Genomic DNA, 17,064 nt, shown 5'->3' with positions numbered 1-17,064 from the left:
GTCTTGGAATCAGCCCCACTTGGGGCTCTGGGTTCAGGGGGTCGTCGGCTTGAGGATTCTCTCCCTCTCCCTCTGCCCCTCTCTCCGCTGTGTGCACAAGCTCTGTCTGTCTCTCAAATAAATGTTTAAAAAAAGATAAAATAAAATCTTAAAAAAAAAAAAAAGAAAGTGTAAGTTTCATGGGTTTACTATATTCACAGTTACAAACCCCTCATTCTCCCCTCCCAGCCCACGGCAATGACTGATTTTATTTTCTGCTTCTGTGGATTTGCCTGTTCTCAAAACCAGGGCATTTCTGCAGAACGGTAAGGCTCCCCATTGTGGGGAAGGAGAGAAAAATGGGGTGAAGTCAGGGCCCCACAGGAACAGGTGGCTTCGGAGCAGGGAGCAAGGCAGAGGCTCTAGGCCGCCTGAGGCCCGTCTGCAGGAAGCCGGTGTGCACCCTAGTGTGCCGCAGGAGAGGGAATGCGGGGAGGAGAGAGGGTCCTTGGGGGGAGAAAGCAGGGGTGCTGACTGAGAGGACTGGATGGGGGAAGCAGTCAAGGGAGGGGTCCCCAGGCAGCCAGCCTTCAAGTGGCCTGGGCAGGCTGCGTCTGTCCATCTGTGTGGTTCTGCCTCCAGTCACCAAGGGAGCCAACCCTTGTCTGTCTCACATCCTCGTAGTTGAGAAAGTTGGTGTTTCCTGCCAGCTCTTTGAAGTAGGTCCTCTTGTCCGGGGCGCCTACCACTAACTCCCTCCAGGTGCACCTTGACGTGGGAGAGAGGAGCTAGAAAGAGAAACTGGGAGAAGCCCAAGGCGGAGGCGAAGTGGGAAAGGGGGGGGAGGGGGGAGGAGAGCAGGTGGCCGCAGGGTGGGGCTCCATCTATAAAGGCTGTGAGGCCTGATGGCCTGCCGGGCAGGAGAGCGTGGAGACACCCCAGCAGGTACCGGCTCCTGGGACCCCGCAGGCGTTGGTGAGTCCTGCCCCTCTCCGCGCCCCCCCCCCCCCCCCCGTCCCCCGAGTTTGGCTGAGACCAGCCACAGGCCGCGCCGGCACCACCTGCCCTGTGCACAGGGCCCTGGGTGTCGGACTTGAGATGGGGTTGTTCCCAGTGCCCGCTGCTGTCCATTTTGGGGCCTCATCACCCCCACCTCTCCCATTATTCCTCAAGACACCTGAGGAGGAAGAGCAGCCTGCACTATGAACCCGTGGCTCGTGCTCTGCCTGGTGGCCAGCTTGGTGGGCGCCTGGTCTACTATCCATGCTCAAGGTAATGTCTTGGGCCGTACCTACCCTGCCTCCCAGGAGCCCTCCTCCTGCCCTCCCCTGTTCGCCCCTCCCCTCTTCCAGAAGCCTCCCCCGTTCAATCTCCACCACCGAATTCTGACAGACAGCTCCCCCCGCCCCAGGACTGTAGAAACTCCTGGCACTGGTGCAGCTCCCTGGGGGTACAGGCCCCACAGCCCCTCCTTCCAGAGCCCCTGTGATGCCTCCTCCACGGTCCAAGACCCAAGGCCTCCCTGCCAGGACTCTAGCCAGCCCAGGGACTGTGGGGGGCGAGGGGGGCTCCCAGTGGTGGCAGAGCTAGGGACACACTGCAGTGATGTGACCCAACAAGAGTGAGTCGTCCCCCCACCCACAGGCTGCCTGTGTGGTCTGGCTGAGAGTTACTACTCAGTCTTCATGAGCCTCAGTTTCCTCGTCTGCAAAGTGGGGCTCTGAATTCCCACTGCTGAGATAGGACATGAGAATCCAGTGGGCTGATATTTGCAAAACTCTTGGCCCAGTGCCTGGGCAACAACAATGATAACCATTACTGTTATTAATGGGGAGTCCCCTCCCACTTCTCCCTCTATTAGGCAGCTGAGGATTTGGTGCATACAGTGTCCACCAAGAGCCCGGCCACTAGGTCTTGCAACCCCAGGATATAGGACAGGGCTCCAGGGGAGGTGGCTGAGCCCCAGCAGCTGGCTGAGCAGGGTCCCTGGCTTGGTCAAAGCCCCAGAGCCCCCTTCCCCCCCACCTCCCCTACCTGCCCCACCTGCCCGTCACTAGGTCTGAAAGGCCCTAGCTTCCAGCAGACCTTACCTTTGCCCGGGATGGGGCTGGGCTTCATTCCCGTTGTCCTGCTATCAGAGGCCCATTCCACGAGCCAGGCCCAGCTTGGGGCCCTTTGATCCTGGGGGCAGAGTGGCCCCCGGCCTGCCTGGTACTGCAACGGAGGGTCCATCCAGCACCCCTGTCCCTTGCCCTCTGGGACCAAGGTTTGGAGATGCGGGGGAGCACTAAAGTCCTCCCCCATCCTTCCTACTGCACTTGGCCAGAACTCAGGTGTGGTGCCTGGAGGCAGGGGTCAGCTGAGGGATGGATGCCACAGGGCCTTGAAGGCCTCTCACTGCTCCCAGGCCCTGCTGGCACACCTCTTCTTCCAAGCCCACCCAGCTCCAGGTCCCTGCTCTTCCCCCCTCCCAGCACAGACGGATCTCTGGGTCTCCCCACCAGGCTGAGAGAGCCCCATACCCAATTCCCCTCTGTGTTTGTCTACACGTCTGGCGCCTAGTAGGAACTCAAAATGCTTTTTTTAACCAATCAGTAAACGAACAGAGACCTCCTGGTTTTTGGCCCACTGACTGAGTGGTCACTCTGCTGGGGACAGAAGGGCAGAGGCCCTTGAGATGGCCCTAGGTGGGGGAGGGCCAGGCTGGAGCAGGAGTTGGGGCGTCAGGAGTGGCTGGCCAGACCGTTCATTTTAGGAGGGCCTGGGCTGGGCGTGGTGGCCCCCGGTGCCTCCTCGGGGCGCTCCATCTGCGCCACTTGCCCTCCGCCCCAGAGCAGTAGAAGTGGCTTTGGTCCCTCATTCATTGTGTGGTCTTGGGCCCTTCCCAGCCCGGGACTGTGGACCCCCTCCAACTCCTGCCAGCCATCCCCATATCAGGGGCCCAAAGGTGAGCCGTGTTGGCCTCCTTATCACCTGAGCTGGGAGGGTTGTGGTCTGTTTTTGGGGTGCCTGCGTCTGGGGCAGCCCGTGCAGAGCGCATGTGCACCCAGAGTTGCGAGCTCCGGCCGTGCTTGCAGGTGTCTCTGAGGACTGCTGCCTGGCCTACCACTCCCGTGTTCGGCCCGGCTTCCTCCGGCACGCCCGGGGTTACCGGCGCCAAGAAGTGAGCGGCAGCTGCAACCTGCCTGCTGTGATGTGAGTGGGACTGTGGGAGGCTGGCGGGGGCGGGGGGAGTCTCCTACACAGCTTTGCTCCCCACTCACACCCTAACCGAGGGACCCGCTCCCCCACCCCACCCCCCAGATTCTTCTTCCCGAGAAACAAGATCCTGTGTGCGAACCCACGGGACAGCTGGGTGCCAAAGATGGTAGACTTCCTGGATGCTGGGAACAAGACCCTCTCAAAGCGCCACTGGAGACACTTGCAAGGTGGGTGAGACCCACACCCAGCCTCCGGGGGGCCTCCGCCTCCCTGCTGTGGGCCCCTGGGCTCCTCAATCCCCAAAGGAGGGGACCAAAGTCCAGCACGCTGACAGCTGCCGCCGCCCCAAAGAGGGCCCGCCGATTGCTGGTGAGTGGAGACTGAGTGGATGAACAACTCTTTTAGCCAAGACCTTTTCCATTGCTAGAAATGGCACACTCAAGCAAATGGGAAACTCGTCGGCTCAAGTCACTAGCCAACGGCTTCAGGCTTGGCTGGATCCAGGTGCTCAGGTATTGGTGGAGTTCTTATCTATTTCTTTCTCTCTTGTACAGTCATCCTCTTTGGAGGTAGGAAGTCGAACACTGGAATCTCCAAGCTACCACTGCCCAAGGTCAGCAGGCTCACCAGAAGCAACAACGGGAAAACTACCCTCCTGACAAAGGCTAATCCAGGTAAGGACTCTGATCATGTGACCATCCCCTACCCATCACCACTGCTGAGGGATGAGGGCTCATGATCAGCACAGACTGGGTGAGGGGACTCCCTTCCAGGACCAAGGAGGCTGATTCTGTGGTCAGCCCTGCAGGCTGACACTCAGGTGGCTGTTTACTACCCTAACCCAGCCTAGGGGGCTTCAGCAAGTGCTGCAATGAAATGTCAGGTGTGCGGACCAAGAGCTGCAGGGCGCCCAGCTCCACTCCAGTTCCCGTCACCTGCCGGCCTCTCCAATCCCCCTTGCAGGACCGTGAGCCGACACATCTCCAGGATTAGCCCAGCACAAGATGGGCTGGACCTTTCTCCACTGCAACGGTCCGCTGCGGCTCCAGGTGCCCCAGCCTCCCTGTCATTTGGGCCAAATTCAGTGCCTGTGCCTGAGCCTGCGGTTGGCTCCCTCCCGTCACCCCTGCCCCGTCCCGCTCCTCAGGCAGCTGGAAGGAGAGAGCTGACCTTACTTCAAACCCTCTTGCCTGCTCCAGGAGCCAGAGTCTGCGCCAAGCTATGGGTCTTGTAGAGGATCACCAGAATACATCGCCCGCCTGCGGCCTCCTGCCACCCACCCTGGGCCACTCCTGCTGGGTCCCTCTGGGTCCTTGCAAAGCACCAGTCCATCCCAGGACACTTCTCCCAGGCTGCTTTTCTATAGTTTTTTAAATAAACCTTTGGTGGGATGCCATTCCTGTCTGTCGCGTTTCATTATGGGGTGTGAGTTGCTGCCCCCGCCTGTGTTGAGTCCCACGTGACTATCCCACCCCCAGATCTGTGCTGGCAGTCCTCACAGCTGATGGCTCCCAGGGGGCATGCTGGCTGCAAGCCCTGGTTCGAGTCCAGCTGGTGACCTTGAGCAAACTGCTTGCTCTCTTGGCGCCTCTTTCCTTGCCCCTAAAACGGGGCTCACTGTACTTGTTCTGCTCAGCTCCTTGGGCTGTAGTGAGGCCGGCGAATGCGGAGGAGCCCTCTGCAAGCTCTGACAGGGGTCCAGAGAAGCTCCGGTTAGGTCAGGGGAACCAGAACCAGGCCAGGAACAGAGCCCTGGGACCGGGCACCAGTGACCATCCTGCAGGGAGAGGCGGGCCACATTCAGGTCACTCAGCCAGACTCAAGTCATCCAACTGTCCTCTCCCCGGGCAGTCTGTTTCCACCACGAGAGAGAACATTCCAGATGAAAACCAAATGCTCCCTCTCTAGAGGACAAGAGGCAGTTTGGGGGCTGGTGGGTCACACCCAGGCCCCGCTAAGCTATGGAGTTGATTCGGGCAGATTCTACAAACTCTCTAAGCCTCGGTTCTGCCCCCTGTAAAATGGGTGATATCGCTGATTTTCTCAGACAAGTCCGCGGGGACTAAATGCTCTACTCTCTGGGGTACCTGGCTGGCTCAGTCAGTAGAGCGTGTGACTGGACCTCGGGGTCGTGAGCTCCAGCCCCACATTGGACGTAGCGATTACTAAAAAAATAAGTAAGCAAACTTAAAAGAAATAAATGTGCTACTGTCCGACAGGCAAGCATCCACACACGCCGACTGCACAGCCATGATCTCCCGGCACGGACGCTGGCTCTGCTACCTGCCACCTGGAGTCACCTTCACCTCTGTAAGCCTGTTTTCCAATCTGTGAAATGGGGATGAGCACAACAGCCTCTATTCCAGGCGGTTGCAAGGACTAGTCAATGGGTCGACAATGGGAAAATACTTGGAATGGCGCCCGGCACATCACACGTGGTCAGGAAGCATAAGCCGTTGTCATCAGGATCGGTGAACCCACAAGGGCTTCCAGTGGTGGCCACCGTCAGCCTGGCCTTGTGCCACTCACGGGTCTGAAGTTCACAGAACCTGCCTGTACCCTGGCACCGTGTCCCCACCTCCAGGTGGAAGGTGGCCTTCACCTGTGTCTCACCCACATGGTTTCTCCTCCGAGCCCCAGGCTGAAGTCCATCCTACCCTCCGGGGCCTCCTGCCCCCTGACCTGTGAGCCTGGCCTGGCCCTGCTGAGGGCAGCACCTCCTGACTTCCAGAACATGCCAAAGAGGCAGACTTAACCCAAAATAACTTTATTGTCGTCTCTGCTTCTGACATAAAAGCAGGCTGGAACCTTAGCCCACCCCACCGGGGGCTCGAGCGTGGCTGTGCGTCACCAACTCTGGCTGGGGCCCCAGAAGCTCTTTGGCTTGGAGGGTCAAGGCCCAGGCCCACCCCAGCCGTCCGTTCCCATGTCGCACTGCGCCCCAGGGGTGAGCCGTGGGGCAGTGCAGCAGTGTAAGCCTGAGACGGACCAGCTACAGTGAATCACAGGCCCCTCCTGGACCCTGGTTGGTGGAGGAGGAGGGTGCATGCCGTGGCTTCCAGCTGTCTCCAGGCAAGACGGAATGTTGGGGTCCATTGTTGGGCAGAAGGAAGGCAGAAGTGAGACAGGAATGCTGGGTCTGAGGGGCTTTCAGTGTTGGATTTAACTAAATATGAGTGTATTACTTTGTCCTATTTCCCCTTTTTTCCCCTTTCCTATTGTTGCCATTATTTTCTGTAAGCTTCTCCAAGGTAGGGCCCTGGGTCTGTAAGAGTGAGTGCCGTGGTTGTCGGGGCTCCTAGGCTGGGCGCCCATGGACCTGGGTGGAAGAGGGCTGTCCCCCCGCCCCGCACCCTCCCCGGCTTTGCCTGCAATACCCAATTGTCCAAATCTGTCCCCCTGGGCAGAGGCTGGGTTCGCCTGAGGTCGCAGAATCGTATTTTACCCTTCCTGAGTTTTGGGGTTCCACCTGGTCAGTGATCCCATTGCTGGTGGGATCGGCAGCCCCCCAACTCCAGAATCGGCAGTTCTGGAGACGAGAATGAATGGGGGGCCCTGGGACGCACCCGAGGCCAAGGCTTCACCAGGGTCACCAGGGTCTCTCTGCGGTGTGCAGTGAGCTGAGTGACATCAGTTTCCCCCAAATCCCGCCGGAGGAGGCAAGGATGGGGCAGTGCCCATGCAGGGAGTCCAGAGAGGGGGCCGCGGGAGGGGCCTGAGGTCAGGGAGGCGGTGCGGGCTCCTTCCAGCTACAGCAGCTGCAGGTGCACCTTCAGCCGCAAGGCCCCGCCCCCTGGTATCAGCTGCCCCTCCGGCCAGGTGCCCCAGGGCCCTGCCACGCTCACCACCTCCAGCTGGTAGGTTCCAGGCCCGGGCCTCCGTCGCCCCAGCTGCAGGGAGCTGAGGCCCCGGAGGTGATGCATGCGGAAGAAACCTGGCCTGTTGCCATGGGCAATGACATAGCGGACCCGTCCCCGCAGGCTCTCCAGGGCTGGCCGCAGCTCCAGGATGTGCTCAGCCCAGCCCAGGCGTGAGAGGTTCAGGCCCAAGGTCAGTGGGGCCTCCGAGTCAAGGCTGGCCGGGCTCACCTGTGGACAAAGACCAGGCAGGTGCCGGTCAGAGGCGGGGAGAATGGGAATGCAGTGGGTAGGGGCCACAGAGAGGAGCTGCCCAATAGCCTTCCGGTTCCCGGGGTGGGGGGGGTTGTGACACTTCCTGCATCTGGGCTCTTTGAGAGCACCCTGTGTGCAGATGACAAACCCCTCTTTATGTGAACTGCTCTGAGTACACTCCTGGTCCTGGCAGCCGGACAGGGCCCTGAATAAGCCAGTGGCCTCAATGGCAGGCTAACCGGGCCGGGTGACGTAGCCAGTCCTACAGGAGGTGATCTGTTTTCTTCTCCTTGGCTCTGGGCACTGCTATTTGTTCCGCCTCATTTACGTGTTGAGGGGTCCTTTGTGGTTGTGTTAATGTGAAAGCTAGTCCTGTTTCCCTGCCCCTCCGGTCTGGAGACTTCAGCCCTCCCCCCCACCCGGCAGTGTTGCTCACACGTGTGCTCTTGCTGACACCTGCTGGCGGTCTTGGGTATTGCAGGCAAAGCCAGGGAGGGTGCGGGGCGGGGGGACAGCCCTCTTCCACCCAGATCCATGGGCGCCCAGCCTAGGAGCCCCGACAACCACGGCACTCACTCTTACAGACCCAGGGCCCTACCTTTGAGAAGCTTACAGAAAACAATGGCAACAATAGGAAAGGGGAAAAAAGGAGGGAATAGGACAAAGTAATACACTCATATTTAGTTAAATCCAATACTGAAAGCCCCTCAGACCCAGCATTCCTGTCTCACTTCTGCCTTCCTTCTCCCCACCTGGTGGCCCCCGTAGGCGCTGCGCCGTGGCCGGTCACGAGGGGGGAGGCCATTGATCTTGCATTCATAGCAGGCTTCGGATGAGAGCAGCTCCTCCTCGTCTGGGGCCTCCTGGGGTCCAGGGCTGAAGCCCAGGCCAGAGACACAGTGCCTGGGCCAGGACAAGGGGGTGGTGGGTCTTCAGGGGCAGGCTGGTGGGATCTCCCCCGCACCCCCTCCAGCCCTCTCCATTCAGAGCCACAATGCCCGTGGGGACGGGTGCTGGTGTGTAAATGTGCGGGAGTGCCTTTGCGTGTGCATGCACAAAGGATGTGTGCATGCGTGCACGCCTCCCTTAGCTCACCCGGGCAGAGATGTGAACCTGCAGGCACCCCAGATGCTGGTGAGTATTATGTGTGCACATGTGGACACTGAGATATACGAATGCATAAGGGTGCCCAGGCGTGTTGGCACATGCGTGAGTCGTGCAGATGCTCAAGGGTATTACAGAGAAGTGCGCACCTACCGTTGTGCACATGCAAATATACAAGGGCACCATGCAGGCAATTACACCAAAATGGGGTGTGAGCTCGTGTGTGCACCCACACGTGTGCTGTGGGTGCCCAGGTCTCTGTGCACACGTGTGCAAATGGCATGTGTGCATGGACGCACGTGTGTGCGTGTGTGCACTCTCACAGGGTTGGGGCATCTGTGCCTGCCCCACTCCAGCCCCTCACCCTTGCCCGGCCCGGAAGTAGCCTTGGGGACAGCCACACAGGAAGCCACCAGGGGTGTTGGCACAGCCGTAGCTACAGGGGCCTCCCCGGGCGGCACACTCGTCTACGTCCTGGCAGCCCCCCAGGGCCTGGTCAAAGTCAAAGCCAGAGGGGCAGACGCAGCGGAAGCCGCCCAGCGTGTTGTGGCAGGAGGCGCTGCCACAGGCTGCAGGGGACAGCGCACACTCGTTTTCGTCTGTGAGTGGGGACAGCAAGAGAGAGAGAACAGCTTTTGCTGCTGGGGCAGCTTTTGCATCCCCCAAAGCCCCTGCCCACAGCTCTTCCGGTCCCCACGCAGTTAACGCTGCCTCCTCCTTCAGAGCCCTGGGTCAGCGTCACCCTCCATCAGGCTCTCCATCAGCCCTGGCATAGGTCTGCCCCACCCCTACACTCCTCAACTCCCCCAGCCCTGTAATCCTCCTTCAAAGCATTTCTCAAAACTTCCCAGGAATCCTAAATTGTGGGACGATCTGGAATGAGGTTTCGTACTTGGCACAACTGACACTGGGAACTGGATCATTCTCTGTGGTGGGGGGGCTGTCCCGTGCACCATACGATACTGAGCGGCATCTGTGGCCTCCACGCACGAGACACCAGGAGCATCTACCTCCCAGTTGTGATGAGCAGAAGGTCTCCAAGACCCTTCAAAATGTCCCCAAGGGGGCAGAACCATTCCCAGTTGAGAACCACTGGCCTAATTAATCCCGGTCCCCACCACTAGAGGAGAACACCGGCGAGCAGGGATGGAGTCTGCTACTTGGCCCGCTTCTGCATCCCAGCGCCTGACACAAGGTAGGTCCCGGGCAAGCTGCAGGTGGAGGAGTGAGGGCTTGGGTGTGCAGAGGGGGAGACAGGCCGACCAGGAGGAACCGGCAGCAGGGCCAAAGGTCTGTGCCGTCCCCAAGGGCCAACCGCTGCAGGGCAGGGCAAAGATGGAGAACGTAGCTGAGGACCCACCGTCAGGGGCGGGAGGAGGAACCAGAGAGAAGGGAGTGTCAGAGAGGCGGTGGGAGGGCAGGGGCAGCCGTGTCATAGAGACTGAGGGAGGAGAGTGTCCAGGAGGAGCAGGTAGCAGTGCCCAGAGCAGGGGAGGTGGAGGGCTCTCCAAAGAGTGGGCCCAACAAGGGTAGAGAGTGAAAGCCAGACTGTAGGGGAGGAGCAGAGAGGCGTGGTAAGGACGAGGCTGCCGTGTGGAGGGCTGGAGCACAAAGAGAAGCATGTGACGGAGAAGGTCGGGGTGCAGAAGGCTAGTCCCCCACACTGAGGGCCTCTGCCAACAGCTATGGCAAAGATGAAGCATGCACGCTCCTGGTCCCCATTGCCACACCCAGAGCAGGCATCACTAATCAATCCCAGCACTCTTTCCCAGCGATCACAGGCACTGACTCAGAATCCTTCTCAGCTGAGCCCCCCAGGCCACCACTCCCTAAAAAGTGGACTTGAGCTTTGCCAAGCTTGCCCTGCGCCTCCCCAGCAGTGGAGGTGGGGGGTCCACGACCCAGATGGGGGTGGTTCCTAGTTGCCTGCTCTGGACAGATTCTGATGGGGGGGGCCCCGGCTTCCTCCCAGCCCTGGACACTCACCCACACACTGGCTCCACTGGGAGTGCGGGGTGAAGCCCTGGGGGCAGCCACAGCGGTAGCCCCCCAGCTCGTTCTGACACCCGTGCTGGCAGCGATGGGGCCCCTCACACTCATCCACATCTGCGAGACACGGACAGGGCCAGATGGCTTGCCTGGCGGGCCCCTGGACTACAGCCCGGGCCCGGACCCCACCCAAAGCCCAGCTCTACCTTCACAGCCTCGGCCTGAGCTGTCCGGGGCGAAGCCTTGGCGGCACTCACAGCGGAAGCTGCCGGGCGTGTTGTGACAGCGCCCACGGGTGCCACACGGGCCAGGCTGAGCCAAACACTCGTCATTGTCTGCAGGGGACAGAGAATGGGCAGGATGGCCTAGCGGTTAGGGGATTCGGGTCGGGCACCCACCATGCCGGGCCCACCGCCTGATCAACGGTTTGGCTTCGGGCAGGTCACTGTCCCTCCCTGTGCCTCAGTTTCTCCTTCTGTGAAACGAGATCCGTAACCGTCCCCACCTCCCAGAACTGCCCCGAACATTCAAGATCATGCACGTATAGGATTTCGTTCGACTCTCATCGGCATTGCCTCCAAAGCTGTGTGACCTGGGGTGGCTGACTTACCCTCTGTGGGCTCAGGAGGGGGCGACTTGTAAGAAAAGACACTCAAGACCTTGCTCTCTCTCTCTCTCTCTCTCTGCCTTGTGAGCCACAGAGAGGAGGCAGCTGTCTGCAGGACCAGAGGAGAGCCCTTACCAGAAACCGACCGTCCCGGCACCCTAACCTTGGACTTCCAGGCTCTAGAACTGTGAGCAGTAAGTGTCTACTATTTAAGCCTCACCCCCCACCCCGGTCTAGGGTGTTTTGTGACAGCAGTGCAAGCCGAGACATGGCTGATTATGGTGGTAATGGCCCACGCTGGTGGTTTATTTCTGGCGGGGAACCCTAGTTTTGGCTTCCTAGAGTATGAAGATTCTTGACCCTAGACACTTCCCGTTAGGGACCTGGAATCTCTCCTGGGTGCAAGAGACACTGGGGACCTGGGGCTTCTAAGCCAGGGAGGATCCTGTATCTGCTTGTGGGCTCATCCCTCATGTCCGAGCTGTCCCTTGAGGGGCCACAGAGACCAGCCCGGGATTCCTGCTAGGTTCCCACCAGAGAGAAGCATCGGGCGCTACGGCGGTTTCTCTCCCTTGCATCCAGCAAAGCAAACCAAGGGTTGGGGGCCCTACCGTGGTCATGTAAGTTTGATCTTCTAGTCCAGGCATCAGCAAACAGAGGCCCTGAGACCCAAATCTGGCCCGCTGCCTGTTTTTTTGTAAATGCATTTCATTGGCACACGGCTATGCCCATTCGTTTATGACGCACTGTCTGTGGCTACTTTTGATCTACAAGGGCAGGGCTAAGTGTTTTCGATAAAGGCCGTATGGACCACAAAGCTGAAAAGATCTACTGTTGGACATTTGACAGAAAAAAATTGGCAACCCCTGATCCAGTCAGCCTAAGACCACCCACAAGGAGTATAGGCTATGCAGGTGTTAGTGAGGAATGATCTGGAGCCCTCGATCTGTGGGAGAAGAGTCTCATGTAAGCTTGCCCGGTGCATGGCACGCATGGGCTGTGTGCAGGGCCCACACGTGTACGTGCATAGAGCTGCCCACATACAAATGCTAAGTTAGGTGTGCTCATCTTCAGAGACAGAGAAGATAACCGTGCAGAGAAACAAGAAACGCAGCTTGTTTCAAGGTTCATAAGGCTCTTCCCAGATGGGCACACAACTCACTCCCGCACCTCCTTCCGCCCTTTGTACAAATGTCCCTTTTGACGAGGCTTCTCCTGATCCCTATGTGAAATACTGCAGCCTTCCCGATCTCGTTACTCTGCTTTATGTTTTCTTTCTTTCACGCCACGCATCGCCTTCCAACACACTATGGTGTTAACTTACTGTTTGTTTCTGTCTGGATTCCCTGCTAGCAGGGACAATCTGCGACACAGCAAACTTGCCTCTGTGTGCACTGCTGTGCCCTCAGGGTTTAGAACAGGCCTAGGCAAATCCCTTCCGCAAAGGGACAGCTAGGAAAAATATGTGTGACTTTGTTGCAGCTTCTTGGCTCTGACTCTGCTGTTGCAGCTCAAAAGCAGCCACAGACGTATGTAAATGAATGGGCGTGACTGCGTGCCAATAAAACTTTATTAACAAAAGAAAGTAGGGGGCTGGACCTGACCTAGGGGATTGGCGTGCACAGCCCTCTGGCCTAGAGCACTGCCTGGTACACAGGAGGTCGCAGTAGGTGCGGGCTGAGTGGGTTAGTGGGAGCCTGAATGGGGTCACCCACGGCTGGGCTTGGCCCTCAGCGGGGGTCTGATTCTTTCAGGCCACAAGACACTAAAAAGTGATGGGAGCGGCAGATGCCCCTGCAGCTTTGGCTTCCGAACCAACTTCCCCTCTAGACCCTGTGAGCCCCCGGGCTTTCTGGAGCACTCTGGGGAGACCCTAGGAGAGAGACCCAGCAGGGACTGGTCAGGGGTAAAAGTGGGTGTCCTGGGCCAAGGTCAGAGGGACTCTTCAGGGCGGGCCTCCCACGTCCCTAGGGTGAGGAAGGAGACTGCCACCGGGATATGAGCACCCACAGAGCGTGGACTTTGTTCCGATCACCCTCTGTCTCCGATGTCTGGCACACACTCGGCACTTGCTACGTATCTGGGAAACGAGTGAAGGCCGGTGCCACGCATCAGCTGCAGGGAGCGGTGGGAGGACTCACCAAGGCAGGCCTGGTGGTGCTGCGTGAAGCCGGGGGGACAGCGGCAGGCGAAGGAGCCGATGGTGTTGGTGCAGAAGAATTGGCAGCTGTGTCGCCTAGAGGAGCACTCGTCCAGGTCTGTGGCACAGATGGTCCCCGCGGGCTCAGGGCAGGGCCCCCCAGGGCTGGGGGCTTCCCAGGGGCAAGACCCCAAGGTTGGCGTCCAACGCCACGCAGTGTGGGGGAGGGGATGAGCTCGGGGCATCCCTGGGGGGCCGGGGATGGAGCCCCACAGGGCCTGGGGGGCAGCCTCACCTCTGCAGGTCTTGCCATCCTCCTCCAGCAGGTAGCCTCGGGGGCAGGCACACAGGAAGCCACCCTCAGTGTTTTTGCAGAGGAAGGCGCATGGCGTGGGGGCCTGGCCACACTCATCTACATCTAGAGGGTGAGCAGCATGCAGGGGGATCAGACAGATGTTCCCGGAGGCTCAGGGCCTGGGGCCTCCACTCAGGCCCTAACCAAGCAGACTCTATGGGCTTACACAAGGAATTGGCCCATTTTCCATAAAAAGCCAGAGAATAAACATCTTTGGCTTTGCGGGCCACATGGTTTCAGTCCCAACTACTCAACTCTTCCTTTGTGGTGCGGGAAAGCAGCCACAATGGGAAGGGAACCAAATAGGCATGGCTGTGTGCCAATAAAACTTTAGTAACAAAAACAAGTGGAGGGCCGGACTAGTCCCTTGAGCTGGAGTTTGCTAATCCCTGACTTAGGTGAACAACTGCTACAAGGTGTAACTGAAAATCTCAGGATGCACAAAATACCAGGAAGGAAGTGGCCCAGATGGTGTTGGGGCAGGGGGCAGGGCCAGGGATGCTCTGGTGCTGTGCAAAGGGGGGGAGGGGGGCCAGGGGACGGGGGTGGGGAGGCTCACCCAGACAGGCTGTGGCAGCAGCATCTGGCGCATACCCAGTCTGGCAGCGACAGCGGAAGGAGCCAAGGCTGTTGATGCACTCCCCGTGGGGGCACAGGTGAGCAAGCATGCGGCACTCGTCCACATCTGGGGGGACACGCAGGGCTCAGCTGCGCAGGCCGCCTCGGGTCACTGGGGCACACCTCCACCCTCGTGTCCACCAGCCCTCCCCCTGGGGCAAGGCCAGTCTCTACTGACCCTGGAGACCCCACCCTTAGGCTGTGAGTCATACCTCTGCCAGCAGAAAACACTAACGGAGCTCCTTCCACCACACACTGAGGACACCTGGCGGTGGGGGGACACACCCTCCCCATAGCCTCACCAGGGCACCCACACAAACGTGGAAGCACAGAAATTACACATGCACTGCACACCAGTCACACGCTGACGCTCCTGCAGAATCACAACGACACACACTCAGGGACTTCTCTGTCCCCCCCCAGACACACCTTTGCAAAGGCACTTCCTCCTCAGCCCTTGGTGTCACAGCTGCTCCCTAGGGATGACCTGTCTCACCCTCACTGACACGCTGGAGGAGACATACTCGTGCAGAGAAACACTCACACTCACTCACACACGCACCTACCTTCACAGACACTTGCTAGACTCCAAAACACACGGATGGGCTCAGTCCCTCTCAGCCACCTTCTGGTATGTTCTCCTCATGCAGCCAGCATGCACGAAACACACACCAGCTCTTCCCCTCACTGGCACACGCGCATGCTCACTAACACGCTCACACACTCAAGAACACACGGAGACACGCTCATGACCGAGCTTGCTCACAAAGGGAAGGCACACCAGCTCACACGCTTCTGCAGGCTCATTCAGGAGCCCACAGAGAACAAAGAACACATTGTCTCACACACCTGCTCACACACCTGCTCACCCCTTCACCCCAGTTCACGCACACACACAGCAATGGGCCCCGGTTCCCACTGGCTCGCACGCCCTAGCACCCTCTGGGCCACAGACACGACCATGAACAACCTCGCCACCCACCTTGGCCTTCAGCAGTGTAGCCCGGGCCGTGGGGGCACAGAGTCCTGTGGGCAGAGGTGCCAGGCAGGGGACAGAGCTCACAGCGAGGCCCCCAGCCCCGGCCGCCCCCACAGCAGCACTGGGCCCTCGTGACAGCCTCACCGCTGCTCGACTGAGCCTGACACACGGCCTGCAGCACCTCGGAGAAGCAGGGCCCCTGCCGGACGTCTGTGGGGAACAGGCGGGGGCAGTGGGTGGGAGAAACGGGCCGTCCGGGGGTTCCCTTCCCCGGGGCATCTGGTGGCCCCGAGAATCTACCAAGGACTCCTGGATGTCTCTGACACGCTATGTGTGGGCACAGGGTGAAACCCGCCTGACCACTGTCCCCTGGCTCTGTTAGATGCCCTCTGTGGGTGTGGGCTGGGACCACGGCAGACCCAAAGGGTCAGAGAGATGCCCTGTGGCTGCAGAGCCAGGCGGCTTCCTGAGGGCAAAGGGCAGCCTCTCCCGGCCGCAGAGACCATGCACGGTCAAGGGCAGCATGGAGGCCAGGGAACACTGGGGAGGAGGCACGTGGAGGTATGCTGGACAGACAGTGGGGACTGAGCAGCTGGATGACATCCAGGGACCGGACGTGGAAGGGACAGACTGGAGACCAGAGTGGGTGAGGAAGAGGAGGCTGTCGGTGACTCCAGGGGGCTGGCCTGCGGCCCCAGCCCGGCGCTGGGGCATCACTGAGACGGGGCTTGGGAGGCAAGGGGCTGAGCTGGCTCTGGGGTGACCTGTGTCAGGGGCGCTGGCTTGGGGGGCCCCCAGGCAGCAGCACCACGTGGGGGTGGCTGTGCCCACCACGCCCGGCCATGCTCACCATGACACTCAGTGCCAGCGGGGCTGAGCCGGAAACCCTTGTCACAGTCACACTGGAAGCTACCCGCGGTGTTGATACAGCGGCCATTGGTACACAGGCTGGGCTGGGCACGACATTCGTCCTCATCTGCGGTGGGAGGGATGAGGCAGGCCGCCGGGGAGGCCAGAGCCGCCCAGGCCAGCCTCCCCTCGCCCTGGAGCGTCCCCTCCCACCGCATTCTCTTGCTTTGACTTCTCTCCCCCCCGGGGGTGTCCCTGCACCCCCAAAGCACCCCCGTACCTGTGCAGCCCTCCCCGGGACCGGGCTGAGGCCGCAGGCCTGGGGGGCAGACGCAGGCGAAGGTGCCGATGAGGTTCTTACACAGCATGCCCCGCTCATGGCAGTCTTGCTGGCCGTCCGCACACTCGTCCACATCTGAGGGTAACCGGGGAGAGAGGGCGGCCAAGGTCAGGCGCCCCGTGGCCTGGCCCCAGGCTGTGGGGGTCTGGATCCCACCTCCCTCTCGGAGCCCCAGCCAGGGCCAGAGTGAGGTTGGCACAGCACTGCCATGTGCCCAGGCCCCTGGAGAAGCCAAGGGGCCCAGGAGCGTCCCCACGTCCGCATCCCCTGCCCACATCAGGGTCTGTGAATCTCTCTGGCCTTCATCACGATCCCCGGAGCACTGAAGGAGCCCTGGAGGCCCCAAAGCCCAGCCCAGAGCTGCTCGGCTCTGACACAAAGGACATTGGGGGACCAAAGAAGCCCTTGTGGTGGACAGCCGTCCTGGGCTCTGCAGTCTATTGAGCAGCGTCCCTGGCCACTCGATGCCCGCCTCACCCCCCACCCCCGACTGTGACAATAGAAACTGTCTCCAAACATTGCCACACCTACCCTGGGGGGCACAGCTGCTGTCCTCACTGTCCTTCTCAGCTCTGGAGAGGCCACCAGAGCCAGTGACCTGTGAGCCTTGGCACCCCGTTTTCACGATGACAGAGGACTACTCACAGCAGAGCCCCCGCTGCCCCCTACGTGCCTCAGGGCTCTGCTCACCCTCCGGCGGCCCAGGCTCTCACCTCCCTGTCTTCTCCAGGACCGCGGCACGGAGGACTCGGGGAGCCCGGCCCCACCCAGCGCGCCCCACCCCCGCGCGT

General features: G+C 60.2%; 2 protein-coding genes across 3 annotated transcripts in view; one reads left to right on the top strand and one right to left on the bottom strand.

Annotated features, from left to right (window-relative positions):
* Positions 1–860: 860 nt before the first annotated feature.
* CCL25 (C-C motif chemokine ligand 25) lies at positions 861–4,576 on the top strand. Of its 2 annotated transcripts, none has more exons than XM_025862971.2 (6): positions 861–954; positions 1,153–1,251; positions 3,057–3,174; positions 3,283–3,407; positions 3,735–3,854; positions 4,144–4,576. In XM_025862971.2, exons 2-6 carry the CDS (start codon positions 1,182–1,184, stop codon positions 4,149–4,151), a joined length of 441 nt encoding a protein of 146 aa, XP_025718756.1. In that variant the 5' UTR covers positions 861–954; positions 1,153–1,181; the 3' UTR covers positions 4,152–4,576. The 2 variants fall into 2 exon arrangements, with proteins under 2 accessions (XP_025718756.1, XP_073745551.1); XM_073889450.1 differs by having other exon boundaries at positions 4,026–4,576.
* A 1,355-nt stretch (positions 4,577–5,931) lies between these two features.
* The window catches only part of FBN3 (fibrillin 3), a 53,232-nt gene continuing 42,099 nt past the window's right edge, over positions 5,932–17,064 (bottom strand). The window contains exons 53-63 of the mRNA XM_025863012.1: positions 16,214–16,348; positions 15,935–16,060; positions 15,088–15,294; positions 14,047–14,172; positions 13,428–13,550; positions 13,134–13,250; positions 10,592–10,720; positions 10,383–10,502; positions 8,761–8,995; positions 8,045–8,195; positions 5,932–7,268 (exon numbers count right to left, since the gene is read on the bottom strand). Coding sequence (XP_025718797.1) covers positions 6,930–7,268; positions 8,045–8,195; positions 8,761–8,995; positions 10,383–10,502; positions 10,592–10,720; positions 13,134–13,250; positions 13,428–13,550; positions 14,047–14,172; positions 15,088–15,294; positions 15,935–16,060; positions 16,214–16,348 — 1,808 coding nt within the window. The 3' untranslated portion in view covers positions 5,932–6,929. The remainder of the gene's footprint in view (positions 7,269–8,044; positions 8,196–8,760; positions 8,996–10,382; positions 10,503–10,591; positions 10,721–13,133; positions 13,251–13,427; positions 13,551–14,046; positions 14,173–15,087; positions 15,295–15,934; positions 16,061–16,213; positions 16,349–17,064) is intronic.

This window comes from Callorhinus ursinus, unplaced genomic scaffold (genome assembly GCF_003265705.2).
Source record: "Callorhinus ursinus isolate GAN/ISIS: 27379988/994484 unplaced genomic scaffold, GSC_fseal_2.0 scaffold107, whole genome shotgun sequence".
In the NCBI taxonomy this organism is placed as follows: domain Eukaryota; kingdom Metazoa; phylum Chordata; class Mammalia; order Carnivora; family Otariidae; genus Callorhinus; species Callorhinus ursinus.
Note: the sequence above shows the minus strand (reverse complement) of the source record. Positions and strands in the feature narration are given on the sequence as shown.